This window comes from Gymnoscopelus microlampas, assembly GCF_963454915.1.
Source record: "Gymnoscopelus microlampas genome assembly, chromosome: 23".
Classification (NCBI taxonomy): Eukaryota; Metazoa; Chordata; class Actinopteri; order Myctophiformes; family Myctophidae; genus Gymnoscopelus; species Gymnoscopelus microlampas.
In genome coordinates, this window is record NC_139960.1 from 22,246,840 (window position 1) to 22,261,839 (window position 15,000).

The 15,000-nt window shown below is 42.1% G+C and overlaps 1 protein-coding gene across 1 annotated transcript in view; it reads left to right on the forward strand.

Annotated features, from left to right (window-relative positions):
* Positions 1-15,000, forward strand: part of anks1b (ankyrin repeat and sterile alpha motif domain containing 1B) — a 316,968-nt gene that overhangs the window by 116,316 nt on the left and 185,652 nt on the right. Inside the window, 2 exon segments of the mRNA XM_084049725.1 lie at positions 2,340-2,415; positions 9,404-9,505. Of these exon segments, the coding sequence (XP_083905851.1) occupies positions 2,340-2,415; positions 9,404-9,505 (178 nt within the window).

The following is a 15,000-nucleotide window of genomic DNA, read 5'->3' on the forward strand; positions in this document are numbered from 1 at the left end:
AAGAACCTTACAAAGACACTTGATGTTGGGTTTACCTTTTAATTTGTCACCCGTCTGGTGACAGGAGGTTATTGAAGCAGGAACCCTGGTGGAATTCACTCAAATGGTCACAGTGTCAACCTACAGTATGATACACATATACATATAATTATGTCAATTGACACATTCCAATCGTCAGTGTTAAATGTATCCATTTGTAACTTAACTTTCCTTTTTTGTCACCGTTTTGGATAGGTGCTAGTTTATCCCTTCTTGTCACATTTATTTCATTTTTTCGATAGTTCTTTCAATCTTTTTTTCCTATGCAGATAGTATCTGCTTAGAAATGTGAACAAGTTACCTACATTTACAAGATTGCAAGATATTATATTGTTGCTGTCGGGTTCAAAATCAAATAAAAAAATAGCTAAAATAGCAGACCTACAGGCTCTAATACAGAGCTTGTAGGTCGGCTATTTTTGCAACTTTTTTTGCGTGAGACTGTAGTATGATCAAGTAGGGCATTCATTTACGGAAAAAACAAAACAAAAGTTAAAATATGTCTGCCTGACAGTGACAACATGTTTACTTGTTCATGTTTTTGTTACTTAGCATTTATTTTTTCTTGACCTCATGTTAAGACTATTATTTAGATGGTGTTAAGACAGATGCTAGGTTTGATGTGGTATCCTAGTTTCTTTGAGGCACTACAGTATTCTCTATGCACTCTACTTATGCAAATATTGTTGTTTGTTGACTAGAGTTCATGCTTACAAATGTGTGTAAGCAGTGTAAACAGAGTCGCTCCGGATAAGAGTTTCTGCTAAATACCTAAAATATCAATTGTAACTGATTTACATTTCTACACTCTCAGATTCGGTATTATTTTACTGTGTACTTCCATGCATGATTCTTATATACATACATTTATATCGACAGATGGCCTGTAATTTTATGTGTTAAGCTCTGTCATCTATGTTGATCCAAGAATGGAGCCCATAGCAGTAACACCCCATTCCTCCAGTTTCCATGTGTTGCATCATACCGCTGAAGTCTAAAAGGTCATGTCTCACCTCGACACAGAAATGTATTGAGTTATTGTCACGATCTGGTGGTGTAGTGAGGACCCAAGCAATGCAGGCAGAGTTCAAAAGCCAAGATTGGGTGATTTATTACAAAATAACAGGGAAAAGGTCACAATCACAAGCTATCATGATACAACACTAAACATGATGTACTGTAACACCAAACATGATGTGACACCAAACAATGACTGGACAAGGTCTGACTGGGGAACAAGACTAATATACACATGAGGAGTGATTACACATGAGAAACACCTGGGGAAGACAAGAACATAGAACCATGAAAACTAGAACAAAGTCTTACTGTGACAGTTGTACTTGGTAGGGCTGGGCGATATGACTTCAAATCAATATCACCATTATTTCAAAAGCCTTGTGGACCGGTTATTTACATTTTTTTTGGTACACAACCATTGTACAAAGAAGTATAATGCATGTATTTATGTGGTTAATCAGACTAATCGATTTAGAGTATTATGAAACAAATCTGTTTTCGTGTAGATTCATTGATATAAGAAATGTAAGAATTTATAGATTCTTGTTGTGAGTTTATAGATTGGATTGCTATTTTAGAGCATTTAGACAATTATTGTTTATTTATTTATTTACAATGTACATGACATGCTCAAAATAGGAACACCAGCGTTAAAGCCTCACTATGTAACTTTTTTTTAATGAATACAATGTAATTTTGTCCACTCTGTATGTGAATACAATATAACTTATACAATTGGACTGGTTGTGTTTTGTCTCCCTGCTCTTCTATTGAGACATTTAGATCGTCTCAAAGGTCATGTCTCACCTAGACACAGGACCTGACACAAATTTTGTTTCAATTTATCCCCCGAGCAAGCAGGCAGGCTCTATTAGCTCAATGGTAAAAAAAAATCAGCACTTAAGCAGGAAACCAGGTTCAAATCAGGGTTAGAAGAGGAAAGTTATGTAGTGCTGTTTTTTTTTTTTTTAAGAGAAAGTGACTTGTTTTGATATGCCATCGGCTGGGTGACCCAGTGTATCAAGTCCTTATCAAATATTGTAGCTTATCTCGTGCTGGCTTCAAACCACTTGATGTCTCCCAGTCATGTCTCCTTTGATGTCTGTTCTCACTTTCATGATGATGATGATGATGATGATGATGATGCAACATTAACATTCTTCTCTCTCTCTCTCTCTCTCTCTCTCTCTCTCTCACCCCCCCCCTCTCTCTCCCCCCCCCCCCCTCCCTCCCTCCCTCCCTCTCTCTCTCCCTCCCTATCTCTCTCTCCCTCCCTCCAGACAGAGAATGGCAGTTCCCTCCACGAAGCTGCTCTTTATGGGAAGATGGATGTAATTCGCCTCCTACTTGACTCAGGTGGGCTTCTTCTTCTTCCCAGAGGGAACAGATACATTTTCCCCACCAGGAGCACAAGTTTAGATTTATGTGATGCGTTTGCAATGTGTTTCGCAATTCATAATGTTTTCCCTTTCCCCTCTTTGACCAGCTCTTAGCTGCACTCACACACACACACACACACACACACGCACACGCACACGCACACGCACACGCACACACCACCCACTTTATTGTCGCTGACGGCCGGGTGGAAACCTTCTATGTCCAAAACGGTTGCTTTTCAGGAAATGGGGGGGTAAGAACCTGATGTGTTCCAATGGATCCAATGTTGTTATTATTTCATCACAAGCTCCTCTTAATCATTTTCATTGGTTACGTATTTATAAAACCCACAGACACACTAAACCAGAGGTTCTCAAACTTTGTCAAGTTCAAGGACCCCCAAATTGATATATATTTGGGAGCGGACCCCCATCTGAAAATGTTTTGTGCCAGGGAACTCCAGAAGCAAAGATTTCAGTTAGAATGTTTGCTTAAAAAAATATATATGAAAAGATTTGCACTTAATGTTCACGATTTTTCAAAAATAGCAGATCTACAAGCTCATAGCGCGGCACGAAGTGACGCGCTATGAGCTTGTATATCTGCTATTTTTGAATAGCCAAAATATAAAACATGGTTAAAATGACTGTGACGCTATTAACTCATTTGGCTGGGGACACCCTGGTACATCAAAACATATATATGGAGGTACAACGTTTCTGTCCGACAGCAACGTTACTGTATGTGAACACAGCTACAGTACCCAGTACCCCCCCCCCCCGTTCCCCCCACCTAGATAACATGAGATGATAACGAGGCGCCCTGTCCCATGTTGATGATCTCATCAGTGTTGACAGCAGGTCGTTGGGTCACTGTGATAAACGGCAGCCGCATGATGTCATAATCAATCACTCACACTGGGAGGCTGGGTGTGCGTGTGCTGCCGTGTGTGTGTGTGTGTGTGTGTGTGTGTGTGTGTGTGTCTGCTTGTATTACTCAACTTGTGAGGGCCAAATGTCCCCACAACACAAGTATATTGGAATTTGAGAAATAGACATTGTGAGGACATTGTGTGTTATGGTAAAAAAAAAAAAAGATTTTTAGAGATACCTGTAGGTTTACAATTAGTAAAAGATTCGGGGTGGGGTTAGTGTTAGGATCAGACATTTAGAGGTTAGGTTTAGGTTCCATGTTTTAAACTTTGTTGTGTGGTGATGTCACACCAAAAAATAGCTGATCTTCAAGCGCTATATTTTTGGCTATGTTCAGCTATATTCAATGCTGTCCTAAACTGTAATAAGTATAGTAGTGCAAATATGTGTGTATATGTGTGCATGTGATTGCGTCCTTCCTGATTCCTTAGTCCCGTCATTCAGTTAGCTCATTTGTTGTCATTGTCACTAACTTTCTCCCGTCATATCCAGCCACTCACCTCATTGATTGATTGATTGATTGATGTACTTTATTTAGTAAGACATTCGAACAACAGTACATGGAAGTACAAATTCACAATACAAGGTCTACTAAACTGGAAGACTCATAAAGCACTGAGCTTGTTTAAGATGAGATCCCCATGCACACAAATCATGATGACATATAAGAGACAGACAGATATACACACTACTATACAGAATGTCATACAATCAGTTTACAGGTTACTGGTATGAAGAGTGAAAAATATGTATGAGAGGAGAAAAAAAATGTGGAGGGGGGGGGGGTAGGTTAAGACTTAGACAGGGGCCATTTTCGAATTGCAGCCTCCTGAAGGTGTATCTTTAAGGCAGTTTCACCTCCTTCACCTTCCCCCGCCCATTTCCTCACCTGCAAACTCATTGCTTCATTAGTCAGAAGTCAGATACTCAGATAGATTTGAGTTGCCTTACAAGACGACACGAAATGTCGCTTATTCTTTTCAGTGAAGGGGACGGTGCCTCTGGGCCTGGACGTGCTAGCGCACGCATGGCCCAGGATACTCCTGTACGCCTCCCCCCCGCTGTCCCTCATTGCTCCTACACTCGAGAGAGTGGACCAGAAGGTCAAATCTTTGCTTCTGGGGGTCCCTGGAACAACATATTTTGAGATGGGGGGGGGGGGAGTCCGTGGCCAAGTACATATCATTTTGGGGGGTCCTTGACATGAAAAAGTTTTGAGCACCACTGATATGTAGCGACATAAGTTTTTCAGAAAACTGTTCAATCGCAGCACACACCACTGGCATCTGCTCAGACTAAAATGATGCAATAGCGGATCTCAGCACACATCTGCTTGGTCATGAAACTGTTTCACATTGACATGCAATACTGCAGTAAAAAGCTGTGTCAGATGTTCTGTCTTATATAATCAGCTCTGGGTGATTCTAACTCGCAATTTCCCCAAAATAGGACGTGACATAGTATTGATGTGTAATGTGAGAACACGATTGGTTTCCTGAAAAGGAATCCATTGCATTTCCTCACAAACTATGGAACATACAGTAGTGCTTTAACCCATTGAGACCTGAGGCCGATTATGCAAATGCCTTCTGAACCAGTAGTTCTCAAACTTTTTTGTGTCAAGGACCCCCAAAATTGATATATATTTGGCCGTGGACTCCCATCTGAAAATATGCCAGGGACCTCAAAAAGAGAAGATTTGTGTTAAAAAACAAATCAAAATGATTCAATATTGGGCGCTCGGGTGGCGCAGTGGTAAAGCTTGAATCCATCGTGGTGCATCCGGCTTTGTCGAGCGTCTACACAAACACAATTGGCACGTGTTCGGGGGAGGGAAGCCGGGCGGGGAGGGTGATATCGGTCATTGCACGTACTCCTACGGGCTGGGGCGGCACCTGTCAGCTGGGAGTGTTGGGCGGGGAGTGTTCATTTGCTGTGAGGTACTGTAATTGAAGCCTTTTTTTGCTTGGAAAGCTACTGTAGTTCCGTGACTTACTGTATTGGCTCACAGTTAATAGTGGCTCTTGAAAATAATTTATTCAAACATGATTGTACACAATATATTAAATTATAACCGTAGAATTGAAATGTCCATCCCTGTGCTGCACTTACAGTACAGACTCTGGCAGCGCCTTCATCTATTCTGAGTCATTGAGCATTACAGTGTGTGCTCAGGGTATATAGACTATATCTGTACATTGCTGTGTGTGTGTGTGTGTCTCTCTCTTTGTGTGTTGTTCCGGGTTTATATACTATCTGTACATTTAGGCCTAACATAATCACCTGTCGCAATTATTTTAGATAATCACATTTATATTGCATAATCCTCATAATCCAGGCATGCAAACAGCCCCGAGGTGAAAAAGGTGACAACATTTTTTTTCAGGTCAGGTGTCACACAATTGCCCTATTTGGATTCAAAACGGCTATTGTAGCTGAAAAGCTACAAGTTTGCATGTCTGATAATCATATCCGCGCTGAAAAGAATTGCAGATCTACGCCATTACAATGAGACGTGTTGTGTGAGTTTGTAGATCGGCTATTTCCGCTACTTTTAAAATGTTTTGAAAGTATAAAATGATTATGTTGGTCATTTCTTTATATATTTTAAGTTATTTGTCATATCTGCCCTGTTATACATTTGTGATACATTTGATACAGTGATACATTTAACCCATTAAGACCTGAGGCCGATTCTACAAAATGTCAGTTTTTTTTTTTTTTTTTTATATATCAGTGGTGCCCAAACTTTTTCATCTCAAGAACACCCAAAATGTGTTTGGCTGCCAACCCCCCATTTCAAAATATTTTGTTCCAGGGACAAAGATATGAGATATAATATACTGTGTATATTCAAAGAAAAAAATCTAAAATAACATTTCCATGTCACCTTGCCGAGGGTGTATGGAGTCAGCGGTACACAGCCTTCCCTATATGCCCCCCCCCCCAGCCCACTTTCCTCTAGCACTTCCTGTTTCCTCTCTCGACCCGGAGGACTTCCTCTGGCCGCCCGTGTTCTTTTGACCCGGGCCTTTATTTTTATGCCAGATCAACACAGGACCGCACAGGCCTGATGTTTGGGACTTTACCCTTCACATCCCGTACAAAGCTGTGTGTGTGTGTGTGTGTGTGTGTGTGTGTGTGTGTGTGTGTGTGTGTGTGTGTGTGTGTGTGTGTGTGTGTGTGTGTGTGTGTGTGTGTGTGTGTGTGTGTGTGTGTGTGTGTGTGTGTGTGTGTGTGTGTGTGTGTGTGTGTGTGTGTGTGTGTGTGTGTGTGTGTGTGTGTGTGTGTGTGCGTGCGTGCGTGCGTGCGTGCGTGCGTGTGGTGGGGGGAGGAGTGGTGGAATTGGCAGGGCAGTGTCCTACCATTGTCAACCAAATACTTCCCAAGGAGACAGTCAAGGGTGTAGAAATATCAACATCCATTTAACTCTTTGACTGCCATTGACGAGATTTCTCGTTTTTCTCCGCATGGCTCAGCCAGCCGTCGACGAGATTGACGAGATTTTTGAAAAAATTTAAATTTTTTTTTTTTTTTTTTTTTTTTTTTTTTAAACATTTTTTTTTTATCACAAAGGAAGCAGGAGATAACGCGATACGAAGATTTTCTGCTCCATTCACTTCAATGTTAAAAAATAAACGGAGACAAAATTCACAGTTTACCTATTTTTGCAATGTTATTCTCTGGCAGGGAAGGGGGGTAGATGTGTAAATACTCTGGCAGTCAAAGAGTTAATAAGCAAATAAGGACGTCCTGGCGTTGTGAGCTTGTAGATCTGCTATTTTTGCTTTTTATTTTTTTTGTTTTTTTTAATGTTTTTATCCCACGATTGTGTAACCCAATTATTCACCCAGTGCCAATTGCCTATGTAATCCTGGGTGCCAGCCCTCTGCCAGCCTGAGGAGAGCCCAGAACTGAGCTAATGCCTCCTTCAATGCATGAGGAGCTAGCAAGCCGTTTCTTATCACCCCGGTAGGACGTAGCGCATGAAAGGAACACGTTATTCCAACCAGTTCCTTTCCCCTCCATCAGGCGCCCCGGCTGACCAGGGGGAGACAGTATAGAGACCAGGATTACTGCATGTTTTTTGAGAGGGTACCTACCCTAGGGGACACGGGGAGAACATGCCTTTATTTCTTTTAACTGTGAACAGTTTCTGACATAATAATATTTTTGCGTACAATGACATGCCCAAAATAAGGACACCAGGTTGAAAGTGAGAGTTGCCTGTTCATTGGAATTTATTTGATTAATTAGAATGTATTTACTCCTCCTATTTATCAAGTGTTTTGCGTGTTTGTGTTATTTCTGGACCCTGTAGCTGAAATATGTGTGGTGCTGTAGAGTTATACAGTATACATACTACATACTGCGCTAAATGGAAACACTGTACAAACCCAGTTTAGCCGGGTTTGTACATAACCTATAGTTGACCATCTAAACTGCATTTAGTGGTCAGACAAATATAGATATCAACTTTCCTCTTTTCTCAGCTTTGTAATATTGTACATGACATCTATGTTTACATGTCTGTCTCTCTGTCGTGTTAAGATTGAATGAACCCTGTAATGTAGACCAGAGCAAGGGTTCCCAAACAATTTAGAAATGTGCAGATACCCTGTATACACTTTGACTGAATGTTGGTTTGTTTACTGTTGAGTGAGAAAACAATGTTGCACATTAAGCTAATCATCTGGGGACCCCCCAAAATAATTTTGGGACCCCCTGGGTCCTGGGGGTCCCGAGCCCCTGTTTGGGAACTGGACTAGAGGTCTTCCTGCGTCTACCCTAACCGAAAATACCCGAAAAGTTTTGTTAGGCCATTTGGGTCTGTTTATCATTTGTAATACCCAAGTGTATCCAAGAAGACCTGTACTCAGCATTGATCAGGAGTAAAAAGCATGAAGTACCGTGTGTGATGAATAGGCTGACCTAGGATCAGATTACTGCAGCCCAAAATAAGGGGTAAAAAAGTTTAGCTCTGCATGTGTGCCAGGCTGCCAGGCCAGCGGAAATGTTTTGAATTCTTCGTTTGTTTGAACATTTTGTCAATCGCCTATGACATTTGGACTTGGGACTGTCCCACGTTCAAGTAATAAGCAACAACAAACAAAACCCCAGTCAAGTCCAAGTCCCCACAGATTATTGTGAATATAGTTGGACTCGAGTCCAGGTCCTGGATTTCTGTCCTACCAGATTGTTCGCTGCAAGTTGTTCCAATACCTGTCAATCATCGGCTCCCCAGCTCTGATAGGCTATCCAGCAGCGTGTTGATTGATTGCTCAGCCTGGTGTGTGTGCCCTTCCATGATCCTTCACAATGACATTGACACCCTCTGGCTGTGTGTGTGTGTGTGTGTGTGTGTGTGTGTGTGTGTGTGTGTGTGTGTGTGTGTGTGTGTGTGTGTGTGTGTGTGTGTGTGTGTGTGTGTGTGTGTGTGTGTGTGTGTGTGTGTGTGTGTGTGTGTGTGTGTGTACTTGTATTATCCATGTGGGGACCAAAAATCCCCACAAGGATACACATGTCAACATTGACCTTGTGGGGACATAGTACTGGTCTGGGGCACCACTTCATGGCTAAGAAATATGTTTGTGCACAGGCACAGCCAGAGAGCCTAGAAAGAGTCGTGCAAAGAGTTACGTCAGCAGGCACTTTCCAGCGACCTTTTGATAATTGGTCCCAACTTCTCCGTAGGACAGATGCTTTTCCCATGCTCTGGATGGGCGCAATAGCTACGGTCACAGAATTTGATAGGTCACCACACTCGGCGACACTGAAACACGGAAACGGTGTAATTGTGTTTACGATGTATCTCCACGAAAAGTCATCCTTATCCTCACATTTTTGTCTCTTGGTCAGTAAACAGTTTTGCTTCAGATGGTGTGTGTTGTGCACTTACCTACATGTGTTTCTATATGTGATTTACCGACTCAACCTGTGCTCTGCTCTGTTTGTCTGTGTGTGTGTGTGTGTGTGTGTGTGCGTGCATGCATGCATGTTTGTGCATGCGTGCGTGTGTGCCTATGTTTCAGGTATTGATATCAACCTGACGGACAGCCAGGGGAGAACAGCTTTGGAGATTCTAAGAGAACATCCTGCACAGAAGTCTCAGCAAATCACAGCTCTTATCCAAGGTAATCCACACACACACACACACACACACACACGCACACGCACACGCACACGCACACGCACACACACAGACCATGCTTCATATAGAACTTCTCATTCACTCATATATGGTCCATATCGGTGCTGTCGGGCAGAAACCTCCTAATCTCCCTTCTTGATCACACTACAGCGTCACGCAAAAGCATAAAAAGGTAGATCTGCAAGCTCCAAACGCGACGCTTCGTGCCGCGTTTCGAGCTTGCAGATCTGCTACTTTTGCTACTTTTGAATTCGAATCCTGAAAAGTAACACTTTTGGACATATACCCAGCGCCTGTGCCTATGTGTAGCGTTCACCTCCCTGTGCATGTGGAGAGACAGCGTGATGCACGCTCTCTCTCTCGTGAGCCGTTCATACAGCGGATGTGAGGCTGATTGATAAACCCCTTTTTCCAGGAAGTTTATCTTCCAATGGCAAACAATGGGAGCTCCTGTGTGTGTGTGTGTGTGTGTGTGTGTGCGTGCGTGTGTGTGTGTGTGTGTGTTCAGTACATTCCTACACTACCTCAGTGTTCTGCCTTTGTCCGCGGTGTTCGCCGCAACAATCCAGCGTCCCGCTGCGTTCTCTGCCATTGTTGAACTGGGTGAATTGCATGGTAATTAGTGAACGCGATGGTTATCGATGACCGCCTCGCCGCAGACCGCAGCAGAGTGGATTGGCTGCGTCCGGGCCGGGTGGGGGAAGGAGCTGGCTGCCTTATATTTCACCTGAAGTGCTTTGTGCTATTGAAGGATCATATTTGATGGGATAATCAGACCGACTTTTTCGGAGACTGAGCAAACAAGCGAGGCCGCTATTGGGTAAGACAGAGGGAGTGTTCCCTAAGGGAGAGATGGGGTTGTGGGGGAGAAACGACCTCAGGAGGTAGTGGAACTGAAGGCGTTTTGAAAGCGTTTTATTCCGCAGAGAAGGAAGCACAGCGCTTGGCTTGTGTCACGGCTCGGAGCAGATGAGGACATGGTATTGGCTTATCACGGAAGATGGAAAGCAGGCCCGCGGCGACTCTCATTTCTACCCCATTGGGGCCACCAGTCGGCTGATGTTTACTCCATCAGGATAGTTTAGAGTGATAAAACCGATACTTCAACTGTCTTAAAGTGCCAGCTTCCAGCTTTTCTTTTTAGAGAGACATCTAAAGCATGAAGTGGGTTCATGCTTAAACCCACTTTGTTGTTCGTCAAATAGTGGCAATAGCCGATCTACAAGCTCACAGCTTGTAGTTTTGCTATTTTGACTAAACATTAGCTTATTTTGGCTGAATGTTGCCTATTTTAGCTGAATGTTTGCCTATTATGACATGCAAGGTTGTAGTTAATTGGTAGCGATCATAGAAATGATTTGTGTGTGAGAAATGTAACACCATAATGTCTAAAAACCTTCTAAAACCAGGTGCTCAGAGTTTCGTCTGTTTGTTTACAAATCAAAGACATCCGTGGGCCAGTTCACTCTGTGGAACCACAGACGATGACATTGACCTTGAAGATCTAATCCGGAGGATCTAGATGCAAATGTTGAGCCAGTGTTTGGCCAATGGCAGGCAGATAAAACAGTTGTACACAGTATGTGGAATACTGAATTTAGTACAGAATTCAGAAGGTGGTGTGAGCTTCAGGAGCGCATGCTGGTTGAAGACAATTGCGAAGCTCTCATTGTTTACTGGACAGGACGACGTGTGCAGGGAAACGGGTCGACATGTTTTCAAAACATTATCACCATTAAAAGTTGGTTACTGACCCTTTAATTTAGAGAACATTATCATAAAACCGTTGCTGTCGGGTGGAAACCTTATATCTCCAAAACCATTCCCTTTTTTTATTATTTTAAACAAAAAAAACTAAAAGTCTAAATACTGTATGGAGATACGAGGTTTCTATAACGACGTTATAGTCGTGTGGCAAACACATTAGAGGGTAGCTGAGCTATTTACGCCTTCTTTAATGAAACCCACATCACAGTTTTGATATGAGAGAATCCTCATTCATGTGATGTTCATATGCTCAGTCTCAGATGTTGAATGGGGACAGTGTTTAACCCATTAAGACCTGAGGCCGACTCTACAAACGCCTTCTAAACCAGTAGTTCTCACATAGCAGATGTACAAGCTCGCAGTGCGGCACGAAGCGACGCGCTGTGAGCTTGTATATCTGCTATTTTTGAATAGCCAATGCAACAAATTTAAGATGACAGATGCGTTGCCGGTTTTAATGGGCTAATGCTGGGATGACAGAACAGTTCAGTGTCATCGGAGTTTTCCTTGTTTACTGCCAAGTATTTCAACAGATAATTGGACCTTAGCGGATGTTCTGGAATTGGTCCGTTGGTGTTTTCAAATGCATTTATTTCCAAAGAAAATAAAGTCAATTTTGCCATCTCTGCTCCGGGCTTCAGATCAGTTGAGAGCGTTGTGCTGTTGTTTATCATTCTGAGCGGAAGATTCTATTCCTTTCTGTCTGGTTGTCCGTGTGTTTCATCAAAGTGTAGGATTTGTTTTGAAATTAGTTCATGAATTTGCTGGAGCAAGATTGTATTTGTAAAGGACTTAAAATTTATTGGTTTGCAGAGCCTAAATGTGGTGTTGGTCAGTGGTGTAAAGTAAGTAACTAAGTACATTTAATCAAGTAAAATTTTGAGGTATTTTTACTTTACTGGAGTATTTCCAATTCTCATTAGTTTTACTTCTGCTATATTATACCCTTTTACTCCACACAAAGCGTCACATTGTGAGCTTGTAGATCTGCTATTTTCAAAAGATTTTGTATACATTTTGAACTTGTGAAAATTGACATTCTGCACAATGAGTACTTTTACTATTGGTACTTTTGATGCCGACACTTTTGTACGTTTACTGAAGTACATTTTTAATACAGGACTTACTTGTAACAGAGTATATCTACATTGGTGTTGGTAAAGATGATAAACCTTTGCTTTGTGAAGTTTGATGCACAGCTTTAATTTTAGTTGTGGAAGTCGTATACGTTTGTAAGTCATATCAAATTCTAATTACAGTAGAATCACAAAGCTCAAGGTATTTTCTGTCACTGTGTTGTTGCTGTTGTTGTTGGAGGTTAATGGTCTACATAATAGTTTACTGGTCTATGTTCTATTTCAGGGGTCTTCAGCAAGGGGCCTGGGACCCCTAGAGGGTCCTTAGAGTTACTGCAGGGGGGGTGCCAAATCGTTGTGTGATAGGAACTTGTTGATTGGCTATTTTCTGTGAAGAGGTTTGGTGTAGAGGGAATAAAGAGCAGAATAGTACAGAGCTAAAGGTCAAGTTTACAAAGTATTGAGGGTTTGAGTGGTTACATTAATCCAACATAATAATATGTAAAAAAAACAAAAAACATGAATTTACACAACACTGATGACAGTGCTGTCAAACAAGTCTATGAATCTATGAAAATGTTTAATCTGCAACCCAATTTTATACAATATGTATTGGGGGGGGGGGTGTCCCTGCTTCATCTCTTTCTCTCAGCTAAGGGGTCCCGAAAAACATTGAAGACCCCTGTTCTACTTACTACTACTGGTCTTGTTTACTACTGGTTCTAGTTTACTGGCACAGACAGGAAGTCATCTCATCAAAAGTAGACACAGTCAATGTACAATGCTGTGAAAATAAAAGAACTGCATGCATTGGTAGCAGACTAAGACTGGGAACACATCTGTGTCATTTTAAGATTTCTTTGGCTATTAAACAATAGCAGATCTACAAGCTCATAGCGTGGCATGAGCTTGTACAGTAGATCTGCAAAATGTTTTAATAACTCTATTGTGTGTGTGGGGGAAAGGGGTGGGGGGCTTCTTTGATATTGTTTCAAAAATCACAGATTAGACAAAACGTTTCAGTCGTGTCATTTTGCTTTGCCATGGGTAGCAGCACAGCCTTGGATAGCACTGCTGGAGGAACACACTGGACAGTACTGACAACTAACATGACTACATGTTGGCACGCGCGATACGAAAGAACCTTGCGGTGCTACAAAGCAGTGCAAGATACAATAGACACTAGTATGTTATACATACATACTTACTTACAGTATGTGACCTTCTCTGCTGGAGTTAGCCGGATGTCGTAAAGAGCAGGTTATACACGCTGTTGGAAAGAGGAGAGTCTCGGCATTCTGACCATGCCAATATTATTTTTGTACTCTGGAGAGAGGTCAGATTACACTTTGGCTGTCACCAACCTCTTAAGTAGTTACAGATGAGCCGGACTCTGTTGCACTGTGCAACCGAAGGCGCTTTCTCTTTCACCCAAAACATGCTGACAAACTGAATCGCTTGTAAAAGCTTCTTAATAGTTCCATGTTATCTTAAAATTACAAGAGTAAAAACAGCCTCTCCTTCAAATTGGAAAACTATGTTTACACATCATTCAAGTCGAGGCTTTCTTCTTAATCTGGCAAACACCCCAGGCAGCCAAAATCGAGTTTTGATGTTGTTTTCCTCAAAACGAGTCTTAGCAACAGCCAAGGGATTTCAGTACAAGTACAGGAGTCTCCATTAACACTCTATTCATGTACAGTAAAATCCTTTACTCCAGAACAGTGTACAAATGGACCCGTAGGGTTCATTTGGTTCCATTTGTACACTTTTCTGGGTTAAATTAACAATGGGATTTTGCTGTGTGCTGTCTCTCTCTAATCGTCGTCATCAACTTCCTGGCCATAAAGGGATTGTTTTTGTGTCTTGTGTTCACTCCCAGTGCGTTCTGTGTGTTAACCAGTTGAACTGTTAGTACATTCCTGGATCCGTGGTCGCCCCGGAACCAAGTACTGCCCAGATTGCACCTTCTTAAGCACCGTTTTGGTCCTGAAGTGATTATGAGGCCCACTCCGAATGTTATAATCTGTGGTTGTGAAGCCAAAACGATCCGTTTCTGCATAATCTATGGGTATAATAGCCAAGGCCCATAGTTATACATGATTTAATGACACGAGGCATAAAGAGAGACATGCTGAGGAAGAAACGGGATCGAGGAAGAGAAAGGGAGAGATGGAGAGATGGAGTGACAGATAGAAGAAGAAAAGACGTAGTTATTGCCGATTGAGGCCGCCTGTGGAGAGATAAAGATAGAATATGGTAGACAGATAGCCACAGGGACGCTAGCAGCCGTCCACAGCCACTAAATCACAGACATTAAAGTCAGACTGAAATCATAGAGGGGGAGGTATAATTACGCCAAAACAGGCAAAGATGTAGTTTGGTGCTTAATTGATGCTTCAGATTGCATATCTGACGTTGAATGTTCTAACTAATGGGATATGTGAGCGCGCTGCGTTCAAACTAATTTCCTCGTGTCTGTGTTGTGACAGTGGGCTGCGGCTTCATCCCCGGTCGGTTTAATTTCGCGAGAACGTTGTTTGAATTCAAGCGACGGAGCAAATTAAATCACTGCTGTGACTTATACTGTGCTGTATACGAGGAGAATATTCCACATCAAAACTAGGCATGATGT